The following is a 16,783-nucleotide window of genomic DNA, read 5'->3' on the forward strand; positions in this document are numbered from 1 at the left end:
ACCAGAAGAACAAAAACACAGACTACTCATCTTCATTTATGTTCTCACAGTCCTGAAGGCTAGAAGTGTAATATTAAGGTGGCAGCAGTCTTGGTTTCTTCTTATGGCCTCTCCCCTTGCTATATCCTCACCTGGACTTTCCTTCTGTGTACCTATCCGTGGTGCCTCTTTATGTACAAGTCCCAATTTCCTCTTGTGAGGACACCAGTGAGATTGGATTAGGGCCTCATTTTAGTCATCTCCTCAAAGGTCCTGTATCCAAATTCAGTCACATTCTGAGGTCCCAGGAGTTAGCGCTTCAACATTTGAATTTGGGAGACAAAAATTGAGCTTGTAACATCCTGAAACCCAGGAGATGGGGCATCCCAAACCTTAACCTCAGTGGCCACTACTTCCCAGTGTCCTGTGGAGCTGGGTAAGGCCTCTCGTGCCATGCTGGGAGCAAAAGACTGGGAGATGGGCTCTAAGCTGATGCACTGCCCAGGGAACAGGGAAGGCCACCACCTTGCCTCCAGAAGCTGTGACTTAAAAAAAGCCAGCAGCACTTACAGTCCCCTGCCCTCCTGTAGCTCAGACGTCAGTCTCCATCCTCAGGGGACAAAGATTGGCTAAAGGGGATCCCGGGGAGTGACGGCCAAGGCAGGGCCAGTCTAGCAGGTGTGTGACCATTGGAGACTTCCAGGGCCCTTTCTCAGAGGGGGTCCAGTGTTTGGGCTTAGTGCTCTGAAGTTGCCATCTGGATTTTTTTTTGTACCAGGATTGAACCCAGTGCTTCACCACTGAGCCACATCCCCAGCCCGTTTTTATATTTTAGTTAGAGACAGGATCTCGCTAAATTGCTTAGGGCCTCACTAGGTTGCTGAGACTGGCTTTGAACTCATGATCCTCCTGCCTTAGCCTCCTGAGCTGGCCATATAAATTCTTAGTATCTTTGAACTTACATTTTAGAAGTGAACCATTACTACATATGCAACTTTATTTACCAGTATTGTGTGCATAGTGGACAAGTTCTTATGTGGAATATCTAGTTCTTCTATATGTTTAGAAGTGCTTGATATATTTTAAAGTAGTAGTAGAATAAAACTGTTTGTAAATAGCTTTAAAAAAAAAAAAAAAAAAGCGAAGTCAGCTGGAGCATCCGCTGGCTCCTTCCTCCTGGGTGGAGTTCTTTGCTGTTCCCCTGCCCCCAGCCAGGAAAGAGCTGCCATATTCCTTCCCCAGCAGGGGCCTGGGCACAACAGGGAGGGCCAGGGTTAGGCACACATGTTCTTTCTACCAAACTGGAGCAGAAGCCCAGGTACCAGGAAGAGTGTGCACTCACCCTAATATCTCCATGCCAGGGTGTGATACTAAATAGTAAAAGAACACCCTGACAGGTGGAAACTGGGAGAATAAAGCTCTGTTTCTACTTTTTGAACAAGAGTCCCTCATTTTCACTGCACCAGGCCTTGCAAATCATAGCTGTCCCTGGTTCCAAAGTCAGCCCCCCAGCCCAGCCCCATGGTGGCTTTCAGAGAATCGGAACAGGGCTTCATCACCGATGGGGGCAGTTTCCCTAGGTAACCCCGCACTCAACTTTCCCAGTGGAGGCAGGTTCCTACACACCTCCTCTCTGATCCCTCTGTCCAGCCTTTCCCCAGATTTCAAGGGAGTGGTGGCTGGGGATGGGGGTGAGGAGGAAGCATAAAGTGCTTTTGAATAACACATAACCAGGTGGTTTATTGCTGTCCAAACCCGGTGTCCCTCTCACCACAGAGCACTTGCTGGCCCTAAGGCTGCAGTGCCAGCTGTCTCTCCCATTCAGGGAACTGGCCAGGTCTCAGAGCCTAGCAAAGCTCTCAGAGTGGGTTCTGGTATTGGGGTTCCTGTGCCGGAAATGGAAAAGGGCTGTGATTGGCCCAAGGGCTGCTGTTTGCGTCACATTATGGATGAACTGCCCATCTGCACTGCAGGACCAGGGGTGTGTGGTGTCTGCACAGAGCCCAGTGGGTTAGTGAGAAATCGGTCACAATGAGAGGTGCATGGGTCACCTCCTTCACCCTGCACCCCTCGAGCAGGAAGTTTTCAGCAGGGGTCAGGGCCCGGTGGGGTCCGGCGCGGGCCTCAGAAGTTGTTATCGATGTTCCAGACGTCTCCGCCAAGCGCGTTGGCCGCCCCCTGTAACGTCCAGGTGAGCAGGGCCAGCTGGCGCCGGAAGCGGCTCTCCTGGAAGCCCAGAGCCTGGGACCACTTGGGGGAGGACCCGGAGTTGTTGGAGCGCAGCAGCTGCAGGTGGTCAAGCAGGGCTCCCAGCGTGTGGTCTCCACGGCCCAGGAAGATGTGTCGGAACGGAAAGTCAGCCGGCGACACGTACTGGGACAGCAAGTAATACTCCACCTGCACCAAGAGGAAATCAGGTCGGGGCGGCGACTCTGCCCAGGGCGAAGGCGCCAACCACGCCTCCCGCCAGAGGTTCCTAGGCGACCTGGGGACCTGCTTCACAAATACCTATCTCCCTTTGGCCGTCCAATCGGAGTAGCCATCCTATGACGTCACCAGTAGCCGGGTAGGATGCCTCCTCCAGCTGTGCGGGGTTCAGTCATCCTGTGCCTAGCGCCCACAGGCTGCATCTAGATCTCCCCAGTCCTTCCTCATCCATTCATGTATCTGCCCAAAGCCTCAAAGGAACAATCTGCTGTCCTGCTGTTCCTCCTCCTCCTCTTCCTTTTTTTTTTTTTTTTGGTACCCAGGATTGAACCCAGGGGCTCTTAACCACTGAGCCACATCCCCAGCCCTTTTTTATATTTTATTTAGAGACAGGGTCTCGCTAAATTGCTGAGGCTGGCTTTGAACTCTCCATCCGCCTGCCTCAGCCTCCCCAGACGCTGGGGTTACAGGTGAGTGCACTGCCTGCTGTCCCTCTTCTCAACACCACACTTCCCCACACCCGTCATTCTGCCCCGCCTCTGTCAATGTTCACAGCACAGAGGTCAAGAGACAGTCCGGTCCTGATGAAGCACACTGTCACCCTCTGCCACAATGTCCCTTCTTTCCTCAGATGCTCTCTCTCCTGGCCATTCTTCCACCTTTCTGTCCCGAGTCTATGGGCAGATCTCAAGGTGTGACCTCCCTCTGCCCTTCGTTACCTGTAGTCCCTGGCTGGATGTTAGAGTCACAGGGAAGGTCTTTAAATCGCCATTGCCTAGGCACCACCCCGGAAAAATCAGAATCTCTAGAGGGGACCTCAGATGGTCACGTCTTTTTAATGTATTTGCACACAGAGCTCATTTGGGTCCCTGTCTACAAGAAGGACCTCTGTGGGCACACTGCCAAATCTCACCAAATCACCCACCAAACCCTGCCCCACAGGATAGGGGCCTGGGCATAGCCCCACACACATGCCAGTGCCAACATTTTCCAAAATCTGAGCCTTAGGGCCTAGGATAGAGCTCAGTGGCACAGTACTTGTCTAGCAGTCCTGAGGCCCAGGGGTCAATCCCCAGCACCACACAACAAGGCAAAAAACCTGAGCCTTGTGCCCACATGTTGTCAAGAGCATCAGTCTTCCCTGGGGGGCTGGACTCTCAACCTTGCAGGTGAGTGTGGGGTGGCACAGGCTATGAGGTCAGATTGCCTGGCCCATAATTTCAGTTCTATCCCTTACTGTGTGACCTTAGGTAGTTACTTAGCCTCTCTGAGCCTCAATATCTGCATACAAGACTAGCAACCTCACAGGGCTTGGGGAGTCCTGTTAGACAAAATGAAGTAAAGCCCCTAGCACACGGCAGTGTTCTCTAAATGGCAGCAGCTGTTGTTATTACTCACCTCTGTTCCCTCAATACCCTATTTTTCCTTCCAAATGCCTCACCTCCGTCCAGTGCCCACCTAGAGGTATCTGTTGCCACCTGCCATCCTCGTCGAGAGCTCAGCTTTCATCAGCTTCATTTCCTTCTCAGCCATTTATACTCTGGCCAAAATCATTTCTTTTAAAAACTCCACTTTGCCCACATCATCTGCTGGCTCCAGATTTTCTTAATGCCAGAACCTCAAGATCCAAACTTCTTATCCTGGCATTCAAGGCCTCCCACAGTTAACCCCTAAGCCCTATTCAGGCTGCCTGGCCTCCACCTCTCTACGGGGCCTCTATTCCGGCTCTGCTGGTCCACACCCCGCTTCCAAGGATGCCAGACCTGTTTCATGGCCACACCTCATTCTGGGGCTCTCCACCCTGAAATGTCCTCCTTTCTTTGTACCAACTGAAGTTCTGCCTGTTCCTCAAGACCCAGGGCACACAGTCTAAAGCAGAGGTCAGCAGACTTTTTCTGCAAAAGGCCACATAGTAAATATTTTAGGTTTTGCAGGCCACATGGCTTCTATTGCCACTACTCAATGCTGCCACTGTAGCACAAAAGCAGCCACAGACAATATGAAAAGCAACCAGCATTGCTGTGTTGCAAGAAAAGTCTATTCACAAAAGCAGGCAGCAGGCCGAGTTGGGCCTGCTGTCTGTAGGTTACCGATGGCTGGCTTACAGCCACAAAACTCCCTGGGTCTGCCTCTGAAGTTCTAAGTCTTTTCCTCTGCATCCCTAAGCCTGAGTCACCCTGCTTACACACACAGGTGCTCTTTATCCTTTGATGGGGTGGGGGGTGTCCTTGGAGCCTGACATATCAGAAATCAAAACAAGACCTATGAGCATGAACCATACCCAATCTCTTGGATCACCCGTGAGCCACATATATCTCAGTGGAGGGGACAGAGGGAAGGGGAGCCATCAAAAGGAGAGAAGGAAGAGCAGATCTTGAAGGAAAGGACAATGAGAGTGTGGCGGGGAAGGAGCAAGGAAGAAAGAGCTAGAAGGACAGGTATGTAAATAGAATGAGTGACGGTGGAGGAGATGAGTGTCGGGCCCAAGCTGAAAAGAGATGGAACGCCGACCTCCAAAGGGACTGAACCGTTGCCTCTGAAACCACGCACACCTGTGCACTTGTGGCTCAGTGTGTACACTGTTGGGTTCCTGTTCACCCCACACTTGCCAGGGATGATCCTGCTTTTAATTTTGCCCTACAGACTTTTTCCCTGAGGGACAGAATTCTTAGGGTGAGAAAATAGGATGAGGAACTGGAGACAGGGTGAGCCGCCAAGAAGTCAAAGCTAAGCAAGAGGGATTGGGGAAGGAATCGGTGCTTAACGTTTACATGATGCGTCCTCCAGGCAGCCTTCCAGGATTCCACCCATCTCATTACCAGAAGAGAACCCTTCACGTTCCCAATTCCTTTGTCTCTGGCACCTCCCAGGCTGTAACCCAGTCCCCTTGTACTGTGGACTACGCTTTGTCCCTCCAGAGTGGCGGGGAAAGTGAGTGGGACCTGGGCTGGCCCTGCCTGTTCATTTCGTCACTCTACAGGTCCTGCAGCCGTGTGCACGACAAGGCGCAGGGTGGACGGGCAAAGGGCAGCCAAGCCAAGGAGGGAGCTTGGAGAGCAGCGCGCCCAGGCCGCCGGCAGGGGGCGAGCGGGGCGGGGCCTCACCCGCATGATGCGCACGTTGTACATGCGCATCAGCCTCTCGTCTCTCTCCTCCGAGCTGTAGATCTCCTTCCGCAGCTTCTCGGCTGCCCGGATGTAGTCTCCCCGCGCGGAGTACACCCACTGCAGGGTCAGCCCGCGGGCCTGAGGGCGAGGCGCGGGCTGGGACCGACGGCAGGGGCCAGGACCCCGGCCTAGGATAGGGTCAAGGTGCTGGGGGACAGAGCTGGCACCTTGGGCCTGGCAGGAGAGGAGTGGTAGCGAGGGACAGAGGGCTGGGGACAGGATGCAGGGAGGAAGGTAGAAGGCCCAGGATATTTGAGGTTTGGAGAGGGCAGATCCCTGGGGCTTGGAGGGTACCGGTTGTATCCTCCGGGCAGCCCGGAGGCAGGAGTCAAAGGACCTAGACTTCAGGGATTGGGGGGCGAAGGGGCTGGACCTCCTGGCCTGAGCAGCACCCCCAACCCCCAGAGGCTGGAAGCAAGGTTGGCATCTTGGACCTTGAGGTCCCCAGAGAATTCGTTGAGGCTGCCGATGTGCCGGAGGACCACGTCCCCATAGCGGCCGAAGTCGAAGGGCAGCAGGTGGTCGTGGCTCAGCCGGATGAGGATCTGCCCAGCCAACTGGGCCACAGCCTGGGCCACGGCGGGCAGTCGGCCTTGCAGCATCTTGTGCAGGTTCTCATATGTGTCTTCCTTCGTGTGCAGGAATGGGTACGCGGGATCCTCCTGCCGGGACAGGGCGGAGCTGGGGCCGAGGGCGTGGTGCCGACTGGCCGAGGGACTAGTGCCCTGGGGCACGGCCGGAAACTCTCACCTCCAAGAAGGAGAACTCCACCGCAGGGACCCCGGCAAAGGCCGTGAAGGAATAGGCGCTGCTGTCCATGGGCAGGGGCCGGATCCTGGGGGCAGGTAGGGTGGGGGGCCCCGGTGGGCTCAGGCTCCTCCCAACTCCCTGCTTCCCGCCCCACCCCAACTTACACCTCGGCATCCCAGCTGGGATTGGTGAACACCACCTGCTCATAGAGAGTCTGCCCGCTGTGGTTAGGAGAGTCCACCTGGGGGCGGGCGGGGGCGTGGTCAGCCTCCGCCCCGCCCCGGTAGGGGCAGCTGCCACTCATCCCCTCTTCCCGCCCGGGCCCTTGCCTGCTTCAGGATGTTCTCGATGAGGCTGATCAGCAGTGGGCTGGTCTTGGCATGGAACTTGTCGTCCCCTTGAAGAGAGGGAAGGGGAGTGGAGAGGAGGGGATACCAGGCTTAGGGATGGGGCCAGGGACCAGGGTGGGCCTGAGGGGGCCAAGGGGTGGCATTGCCCCCGCTCACCCAGCACCGCGTTATCCAGGCTCACGTAGGCTACAGCTTTGAGGTGCAGCACACTGAGGTAGCCCTGTGGGTGGGGGAAGCGTATGGAGAAGGAACCCATGCCACCCCTCTCCACACCGCCTGGCTACTTGCCCCGGATCCAAATCACCTCCAACCACTCTGTGGAGCCCACACTCCCGAAATCGCCTCCGTCCCAACTGATGAAAAGAAGACTTCTGCGGGGTTGGAAGCCTGCGGTGGAGGGGACAGGAAAGATGGGCTCTTCTGGGAACCACCAAAGACCCCTCTGTCTTCCTCTGTCCTGGTCCCCAAGGGGTCTCCCCTTCCCTCTCATTGACCCCCATCCCGGCCCATCTCTCCCTGTGTCTGCCCTAACTTGACTCTAACAGTGATGGAGATGGCACTATATATGGAATCTCCACTTGTCACTCAGACTCAAAGACTCCATTATTTTTAGATGAAAAAATAGAGATGAAGTGACTTGCTTAAGGCCACGTGGCTAGGCTGTGGAGGTGGCAGGTGTGGAGCACAGGTCCCAGTGACCTCCCTCTGTGCTCCCAACTGCCTTTCTGCCCCACCCCTGCAGCTGAACCCCGCCCCTCTGCCCAGCCAGGCCCAGGCCCTGACCTTACCATTGCTCACCATGGAGGAAAAGGTCCGCACCAGCTCCAGCAGTATGGCGGTCCCCACCGCAGACTTGGCTGCTCCTGGGCCCCATGCATCCCTCTGGGCCCCAATGACAACGTAGTGATCTGGGGAGGGTGTGTTTGGGGCCCATCTCGTACACCCGCAGTACCCCAAATCTCCCTCCCCCCATCCCAACTCCCGCCTCCAGCATCCTCACCCGAAGCTCATCACAGGGCTCCTGGTGGCACTTATCTGAGTATTTCTCAGGGCCACACTTCCCCAAGTGCTCTGGTGTCCTGTTCTCCAGGTCACCGACCTCCTTGCCACCACCAGCCACGTGGAGTCATATTTGACAGGACCGTCAAGCTAACCTGACCTCTTTTCTGCTTGAGTCTTGGTTCCAAATAACACCTTCCGCCCAGCCTGCGCCTGCTCCCCTCCGGTGCTCAGGAATTCCTGAGCAAGGCTGCCCGTTCCATCTCCGGTCATGAGGGTTCCTCACTGCCACCCCCATCAGTCCCAGTTCAGCCTCCACTTGCCAGTCTCCCTCCCCTGGGTACCACTCCTGCCCCCTCTCCGGTCCCTCTGCGTCTGACCCATGTGGTGGGGGTTATGAGCAGCTCTGTTCCCACAAGCTGTGGGTGCTGGGCAAGGGAGACACACCTGGCTCTGCCAGACCCTCAATGCAGCCAAAGATGTTGCTGATGGGAGTGGAGGTTCTATGGTTGTTGACCTCTAGGCGCAGGCCTGGCCCAGGGCCCAGGCGATAAGGGGAGCCTGGGAGGCGCCCCTGCCATTCCTGAGGGGCCACAGGGCCTTTAAGCTTCCTAGAAAAGGGTACAGCAGAAAGGGTTGGGAGTGGCAGAGAGTTGTCCAGGCTACAAAGAACCCAGAGATGCCTCTTCACCCTTTCCTCTCTCCCACCCCCGGCCTCCAGGTCTCTGCCCCTGGACCCCACCTGGGGCAGGGATAGTGCAGCCAGGGCAGCCTGGGACCTTTGTAGAGGTTGTCTCCTGCTCAAGGGTGCCCTGCAGAGGTGGGCTTTGAAATTTAGGGAGAGCTCTATTTGCTAAATGCTGGGCCCTAGTAAAAAGTATGTCCACTCAGAAAAGGGGTCACCTTTTTCTAGTTCCCCCCATCTCCCCCTTTCCCCTCACCTCAGCAGGCGGAAGGCGATGTCTGCACTGATGGGCTGAGCAGGGATGCCAGGGAGGCCAGAGGATGCCACTGGCGGGAACTGGGTTTGGTTGAAGGAAGGGAAGCCAGGCGTATAGGGGTCCCCCGTTCCCAGGTGTACCTGTACGGAAAGGGTGCCCACTCTGAAACTGGGCTGGGCTGGCCCCATTTCCAAGGACCGCTGGCTTCCCCAGACTCACATGTCCATATACAGCCCGGTGGTTGGATAGGCCTGGCTTGTGTGGGTCTTGGGAGAAGTCGGCTGGGTCAGGGTATATGAGCACTCCTTTGGCCCCAAAGTCCTGGGCATTGGCCACCTAAGGAAGAGCAGGAAAGCAAGGAAAAGTGAAATGGTCCCTTTGATCTGTTCCTGTCCATCCCTAATGGGCCGTGTGTGGCATCGGCTGGCCTATCGGAGGCCCACAGTGGGTCTGCAGTCCTCGACGCCCCCCTTCAGGGTCCACCCCGCATCTGATGTCCACGAACCTCCTGATTTTGTTGTCGCCCTCAATTTTTCTACTACTAGCTTGATCTTTCTTTTCTCCCTCGGCAGCCTCTAAAAGCTTCCCATTGTTAGATCCCCAGCCGGTTCCCCAGCCCGCACGCTCCGCATGCTGACCAATCCAGGGACCCTCACCTTCTGGGCAAAGCTGGTCACCCCGACACGCACCAGTAGGAGGCAGCCGGCCGGCTCCACGCCCCTGGCCCGCAGGCCCTGCAGGTCTTCCGGTCGCCCGTAGTGGGCGTACACCAGCTTTCCCTGGGGACGCCGGGGACCGTGAGGCGCGCTGCCCGCATCTCTCCTCGGCGACCCGGGGAAGTGCGCGCGCGGCTGCGCATTCTGGGGGTGGGCAGAGGCGCTCACCGTGGCGTTGCCGGTGGCGCTGTAGGGGCAGTAGGCGTCGGGGTCCTCCAGCGGCAGCGGCTCCCCGGCCCTCCCGGTCGCATCGACCCAGCGCAGCGTGTTGGGGCGAGCCCTGCGGAGCGGGGAGGTGAGCGTCTCGGCGCGCGCCCCCTCGCGCCCCGCCCCCACGCACTCACGGGTCGGGGAACTGCAGCCCCACGTAGTGCGTGTCCGTCCACACGTGGTCCAGCTTCTGGCGGGAGAGTGCGGCGACAACGTCCTGGGCCAGGGCAGCCATCCCGGGTGAGCCGGCCACCCGCGGGCGAAGGCTGGTTTCCCTGAGTGGGGAGAGGGGTGGGACATCGGGGACCAGCAGGAGTGCCAAGGGTCGACCCAGGGCAGGGCCAGTAAAGGGCTCAGCTTGGGGATTCTCTGTATTGACTGGTTCCCTGCCATCACCCCCAGGACTCTGCCCCAGGCTCTCCAGAACCTCCTGCTTGAACCTTAGCTTCCCATAGCCAGGGGTCCTGTCCACCATCCTTTTGGTTCTTCCTGGCTCGGACCAAACTCCTAGATCCATGTTGCTTCCCCCTACATATGGGATGTGGGGGGAGTGGTCTGTTGCACCTCCTCCTCCACCTGGGCCTCCTGGAGACACTGCTTCAAGGCTGGGACCGGCGAGGTCAAATCACATGGTCCACTGCAGACCCCGCCCACGGAGCAGGTTGGCACCCCTGCTTTTGCTTGGCAACTCTCACTGCTTTTCCATGTCACCTCTGCCCTGGGCTGTCCCTGAGTGCCTCCACCTGCGCCCTCTCTGTAGCAAATAAGCTCCTGTCCCCACTGATCATCACAGAAGACCCCCCTCTACATAGGCCTGGAGAGGCCAAGTCCATGGAGGGACTCCGGAGGGCGTGGTTTTGAGTGGAGGTGCTGCCCGTTCTACATTTCTGGTTTCTGAACATTTTCCTGGGGCAGAACTCTCTTCTTTGGAAACCCAGCCATCCAGTTCTGCAGCCCTCCTTCCCTCCTCACTGCGGGAGTCAGTTGTCCCTTCTCATCGAGGACTCTAGCATCTGGCTTATCATTTTCCTCCATACCTCACCATGGTCCCCAGTGCTGCACTGCTTTAGAATCTCGGTGGATGAGGCCCCTTAGTCTCGGCCACCATCTTCAGCTTTCATAAGAACCACTGTGGTCCATGGGCTCAATGCCATGTCTTTCCCCCCAACTCCGTTCCCACCCAGAATCTCAAGTGCTTGTTTGGAATTACACCCAATCCATGGGTACATAAAATTTGGTGATTCACATGGAGAAGTCCGGTGTAGCAGCAAGGAACAATCGACTAAAGGTACGCACAACCATAGAGAGAGACCTTGAAAACACTGTGTGAAGTTTAAGAAAATCTAAATTAAAAACCACACTAACTATAGCTATATCTGGTTAGTGGGTCTTGGAGTGATTTTGTAAAAACTTCCTTTTATTTTTCCATGTTGCTTAAGTTTAAAAATAATTTTTAGCTGAGCACAGCGGTGCACACCTGTAATCCCAGTGACTTGGGAGGCTGAGCAGAGAGGTATTGCAAGTTTGAGGCCAGCTTCAGCAATTTAGTGAGACCCTGTCTCAAAATAAAAAGGGCTGGGGAGGTAGCTCAGTGGCAAAGCCCCTCTGGATTCAGTCCCCAGAAGAAAAAAAAAAGAAGAAAGCATTTTACACAAACATTGTGTGCATGTGTTTAGGTACCAGGGGCTGAACTGTTGAACTAGTGCCTTAAACATGTTAAGTACACACGCTACCACTTCCAACCCAACATTACTGTTTTTAAAAATACACATAAAACAACTTCACATGTACAGTCTCATCCCTGGGTATCCACAAGGGATTGGTTTCAGGACCCTTGCAGATACTAAACTCCACTAATGATCAAGTCCCTTATATAAAATTGCATAGTTATATTTGCATATAATCCACATGCATCCTCCCAGATACTTCAAATTATCTCTAGAGTATTTATAATACCTGTTATAATGTAGATGCTATGGAAAGAGTTGTCAAGCTGTATAGTTTTAGGGATTAAAGACAAGAAAAACATCAGGTAAATATTTTTGATCCACTCTTGGTTGAATCTGTAGACATGGAACCTGTGGATGAGGCTACTGTATGTCAAAGCCATGCACATTTAAAGGCACCGAAGAAGCACATGAGATGAGGTGCTTATGGACAGCAGGGGGAGCAGAAATGAGGGGTGGAAAACTATAAATAGGAAGGTCCTTTCACTGGCCAAAGGGGACTGTGCTATGATCTCAAGGACACAATGCAGTCTGTGCTGTGCTTCCAAACTTAAAATTCATCACTCTCTCTGATCATGATATTCAATTGCTCAAAACCCCTTAGTTCTCTTTTTTCTTCTTAGAATGAAATCCAAAACAATGACTGTAGCCTTGGAGAGCCAAGTTCATCTCACCAGCCGTGTGGACCATAACACTTCCTCCAATCGGCTGTCAGCTCTGTGTTCCAGACCCTTTGCACATGCAATTTTCAGGCCTGAAATGCTTTTCCACCCACTTTTTGCCTGGCACCCTCGTCATCCGTCAGATCTCAGCTATCAGTTCTTTAAGGAATGCTTCCCTGGCCCCCAGTCTAAATCAGGTCCTCTGGTAATGGTCATTTGCCACACCCTTTACTTTTCTTTCAAAGCCCTGATCCCAGTAATGATGATGTGGTCATTAATGTGACTGTGAATTTCATATTGATTTCCTCCAGGGTATTATAAGCTCCACAGAGGAAGGTCAGACAGCTTCGGTCTCTGCAATGTTAGATGTCCACCAGCTTAGCTCAGTACCCATCACATAGTACATTCTAAAAAATATTTGTTGGATAAATGAATAAATGACTTCATCAATATCACCTCCAACACAGCCACCCAATTCCCTGGTCACTTCCTGGATCTTGTCATTCATTACCCAGAACTCCACCTCTGGAATATTTATCCACTGAGGATTTACTGAAAACCACAAAGTACCAAGCACGGTGGTAAGTGCTGCAGACTCCAAGAGAAATAGCATTTATCAGATCAGCCACAAAGCTCCAGAAGTCTCTCTGACTAGACCTTTTCAGGCTCCAGCTAGGTCCCTTACCCCCGCTGTACCTGCTCCTGAACCCAAGTGACCAGATCGCCCAGTTTCTCACGTCTGTCAGTTCCTCTCTCCACTTTCCCTCCCCGCCCCACCCAACCTAGAGCCTCGCATTGGTTACTGCCCTCCCACCAGAGGGCGCCCTCTCCTCCCTGCCCGTGATGGACCCGCAGTGCGAACCGTGTTCCTAGACCTGTCAAATCATCCAACCTTAGCCAGTACCCAGGCCGCCAAGTGCTATTCCTGCAAACAAAAATATCCCTGAATATTGTTGAGACCAGAGATTTGAGGTGTTTTAGCAAGAGGAAAAAACTTCTCAATCAAGTGTCTAGCAGGATATCAAAAGCATAATAATATTCCTTGATCAAGTTTAAACAAAGGAATCTATGAATATAAATTATGATGTAAACATTAAAGAAGAAAAATCATGTGGTCCTCTTAGTACATTAAACAACAACTCCATACCTGTTCTTCCTTTCCTTATCGTTAAAAAAAATAGTAATAAATGTAAAATCATTACAGGTGCCGTGGTGCACGCCTGTAATCCCAGCAGCTCAGGAGGCTGAGGCAGGAGGATCACGAGTTTGAAGTCAAGCAACTCAGTGAGACCCTGTCTCTAGATAAAACACAAAATAGGGCTGGGATGTGACTGAGTGGTTGTGTCCCTGTGTTCAATTCCTGGTCCCCACCCCTCAAAAAAAGTAAAAGCAAATAAAAAAGTCTCAGGCTGGAATGTGGTTCAATAGTAGAGCAGTACTTGGCTAGCATGTGTGAGGTCCTGAGTTTGATCCTTAGTACTGTAAAAAAATAAAATAAAATGAAAAGATCTCAGTAAGCTAGCAAAAGAAGGAAACTTCATATATATATATACACATACACACACACACACACACACACACACACACACACACATATATATTAGTTGTCAATGAATCTTTTTTTTTTTTAAATATGTGGTGCTGAGGATCAAACCCAGGGCCTCACACATGCCAGGCAAGTGTTCTACCACCAAGCCACAATTCCAGCCCTAGAAGGAAACTTCTTTAACTCAATTTTTTTTTTTTTTTATTTTAGTTCTGGGGATTGAACCCAGGTGCATTTAACCACTGAACCACATCACCACCTCTTTTTATATTTTATTTAGAGACAGGGTCTTGCTGAGTTGCTTAAGGACCTTGCTAAACTGCTAAGGCTGACTTTGAATTTGAAATCCTCCTGCCTCAGCCTCCTGAGCCTCCTGGGATTACAGGCATGCACCACCGCACCTGGCTGATTGAATTTTTAAAAGCCATCCAAAGTCTGTAGCAAATGTCATACTCAATGACAAAGTATTATAAAAAGATTCCTATTAAAATCAGGAAGTAGGCCAAGATAGCTACCGTCATGATTATCAAAATTCATGTTCTCTCCAATGCAGTCAGCAATGAAAACGATATAAAACATACAAGCATCAGAAAAGAGAATATGTGTCTCCTGCTTCCCTGCCTCCTACAATTTTTATTATTTACTTAAAAAACCCAAGAGGACCCACTAAACATGACTCCCGACCAGACGAGGGCTGTGGGTGGCCTGACCTCTTCTTTGGACCTATCTGGGTATCTCCTTCCCACAGGGGTGTAGTGACTGTGGCGCAGAAGGAGAGACACTGGCCATCTTTGCAGCACCACAGGCCTGCACATTCTGGCTGGCATCCCCCCACAATGTAGTTGGGGGTCTGTCCCCACCAATGAATTCACATCTTTTCCCTTATCCCCTAAAACACTCCTCCTCCAAGTCCCGCAGAACTCCCTCCTGCCCAGTTCAGTGTCCTGGCCCTGGGGTGCAGCACACAGGACCTTTCTGGGTTTGTCCTGCCTCATGTTGACCCTTGTCTTCTCATTCAGTTGCTTTCCTCATCTCCCAAATGTGCCAACCTCAGAGACTCAGCCCCTGGAGGCTCAGCTCTGAGTGCCTGCCTCCCTCCAAGGCCATGGAACCAGGAGGCCAATGGAGCAGGCGGAAGACCTTGGAGGGGACCAGACACCCGACACCAGGGGCATGGCAAGCAGGAAGGGAGGCCACTCCAAGAGGAGAGGACACTGAGGGCGGGGCTGATCTTACCTGATGGTGTCTTCCAGGCGCCCCTCCCCCAGGAGTCGCAGGAACATGGCCTGGAGGTCACTCCAGTACAATGTGCCCTGGTGGGAGTCCAGGCCCGTCTCATAATTGACGTCCTCACTGACCACCAACACAGAGTCCCCGCAAGCTTGACAGGACCTTCGGAAGGCCACGTAGCCCAGAAGGAAGGCTGGTGGGTGGCAAGATGAGGATTCTCCTTGTGCCCCTCTGTGGACCCCAGAAATCTCCCCCAGCCCAGGCCCTTCACTGGGGGGCCAGGGGATGACTCACCCCCAGTGAAGATCAGGAGGGCAGTCAGGACCAGGTAGGGGGCGGCCCTTCGTCCTGCTGCGGTCCAGGGTGTGAGGTTTGGCAGGCCAGCTCTAGAGCCCAGGGGCTCAGGGCCCTTCAGCTCCATGGGGGAGAAGTGGACTGGCGGCTCTGTCCCCTCCTCCCTGTCTTCCTCTTCCTCCTCCAGGTGCCCTTGATGGGGGCCTTCCACACGCTTGTAGATGGTCTGAGAGCGTTGTGGGGACAGCTGTTGCTGTGCAGGGCAGGGTGGGCATGAGATGAGGGGGAAAGGCCTGGGGGTGCGGAGGGATCTGGCAGTAATGGTGTTTATGACTTTGGGGTGCCAAATGAGCACCAGGCAGAGACAGGAGCCTCTAAGAGGGAGGCTGGAGGGGAAGAACCAGAGACGAAAAGGAGGGGGTGAGACAGGAGCCAGGATACTGGCCAGAAGGGGCCAGTTTTATGGGTTGGGGAAGCTGAGGGACCTGATGGAAGACTTAGGTGTCCCCCAACCCCACTTGTCTTACCGCTCTCTGGAGTAGACCCCGAAGCCGCTCCATGCTTGTGCCCCCTCCTGAACCCTGCAGGCCACACCCCCCTGTGATAAACCGTTTGTGGGAGCCCCAGAGGGCCCCTTATCAGCCCTGGCAGGCAGTCTGAGCCCAGGCCAGTCCTCACCCCGCATACACAAGGTTGGGGGTGTAGTGCTGGCCTCAATCCAGCCTTCCAGAGGGCCCCCAGCCCAGGCCAGAGGACCAGGGGCTGCGCCTCCCCTGCCAGTCCCTCCGCAGCACCCTCCTGCCCCCTTTCTGCTAAACAATCAATATTTTTTTACTTTGGAGCAGACTTTGGCCTCTTAGTTCCCGTTAGGGGTGGGGGAGGGGGCTGAAAGCCAGGAAGAAGGGGACCTGGGTACCTCCCTTCCCTCTCCTGCTACCACCTCTCCCAGTGACCTTGGGGGTCCCTTCCTAACCCTTCAACCCCATGCAAGATTCTCCGTGAAGATATGTGGCCCCTCCTCCAGCTGACTTGCAGGTCCCCCAAGGCCCAGGCCCACTAGCACGGCTGCTCCCTGCCCTGACACTGCCCCAGTGGAATCCTAAGCTGGAGACCCCTGGGTCAACTGACTTGTGGGTTTGGTCTGGGCATGTGGATGGACATCTTTCTGGAATTAGTTCCCCACGGACTACTGGGGAGGGAGGCACATGGGTGGGATAATGATTTGGGACCAGTGAATGTATGTCCCAAATAGGGGCGCTGGAATCAGGATCTGTGGGTCAGGGCCCACCAGTCACTGGGGGAGTCCTGGTCAAGGCTGAGCAGAGCTGCCTGATCTTGGACAAGTCATAGTCTACTCTGGGCCCTGGAACCTCTTTGGTCACAGAATGACTTGAATCAGATGGATTTCTACCAGGTAGATCTGGACCTTCTAAGAGTGGCCAAATAACCTCACCCAGAAGAATCACAGATATAAATAGCTAAGTTTTCTCTCAATTTCTACTGGGAGTCACAGGTATCCAGTCCCCGGAGAGGACTCCAGGACACTAGCCCTCTGCCCGGGTCAGGGCCTCCCATTGGAAACCTCAGCTCCCATCCAGGCCCACAGAGAACCCCAGTCCCCGGCCTATGTCTGTCAAAGCCAAGAGCCCCCGCGCCGTCCGGCTCACCTGAGGAGTAGGTCCTGGGGATTTTGGGTGCAGCTCCCGGGTGACCCAAAGCTGGCGCTGAGGCCCTGCCCACCTAGCCCCTCACTGGTCCCGCCCAGGCCTCGCCCCCGTACTGTCC

At 54.2% G+C, this 16,783-nt stretch overlaps 1 protein-coding gene across 3 annotated transcripts; it reads right to left on the bottom strand.

Moving 5' to 3' along the window:
* Positions 1-759: 759 nt before the first annotated feature.
* TFR2 (transferrin receptor 2) lies at positions 760-16,753 on the bottom strand. 3 transcript variants are annotated; one of them, XM_079121112.1, is made up of 19 exons: positions 16,666-16,753; positions 15,526-15,579; positions 14,999-15,251; positions 14,711-14,897; positions 9,674-9,814; positions 9,498-9,609; positions 9,270-9,392; positions 8,833-8,949; positions 8,614-8,753; positions 8,120-8,283; positions 7,462-7,581; positions 6,978-7,060; positions 6,830-6,893; positions 6,653-6,720; positions 6,488-6,564; positions 6,324-6,408; positions 6,008-6,235; positions 5,511-5,651; positions 760-2,376 (listed from the first exon to the last, which is right to left on the bottom strand). In XM_079121112.1, the coding sequence occupies exons 2-19, from the start codon at positions 15,556-15,558 to the stop codon at positions 2,104-2,106; spliced, it is 2,409 nt and encodes an 802-aa protein (XP_078977238.1). In that variant the 5' UTR covers positions 15,559-15,579; positions 16,666-16,753; the 3' UTR covers positions 760-2,103. The 3 variants fall into 3 exon arrangements, with proteins under 3 accessions (XP_078977238.1, XP_078977239.1, XP_078977240.1); XM_079121113.1 differs by lacking the exon at positions 16,666-16,753 and adding an exon at positions 15,834-15,913; XM_079121114.1 differs by lacking the exon at positions 16,666-16,753 and having other exon boundaries at positions 14,999-15,245; positions 15,526-15,578.
* Between the last annotated feature and the right edge of the window lie 30 nt (positions 16,754-16,783).

This window comes from Sciurus vulgaris (genome assembly GCF_902686455.1).
Source record: "Sciurus vulgaris genome assembly, chromosome: 18".
In the NCBI taxonomy this organism is placed as follows: domain Eukaryota; kingdom Metazoa; phylum Chordata; class Mammalia; order Rodentia; family Sciuridae; genus Sciurus; species Sciurus vulgaris.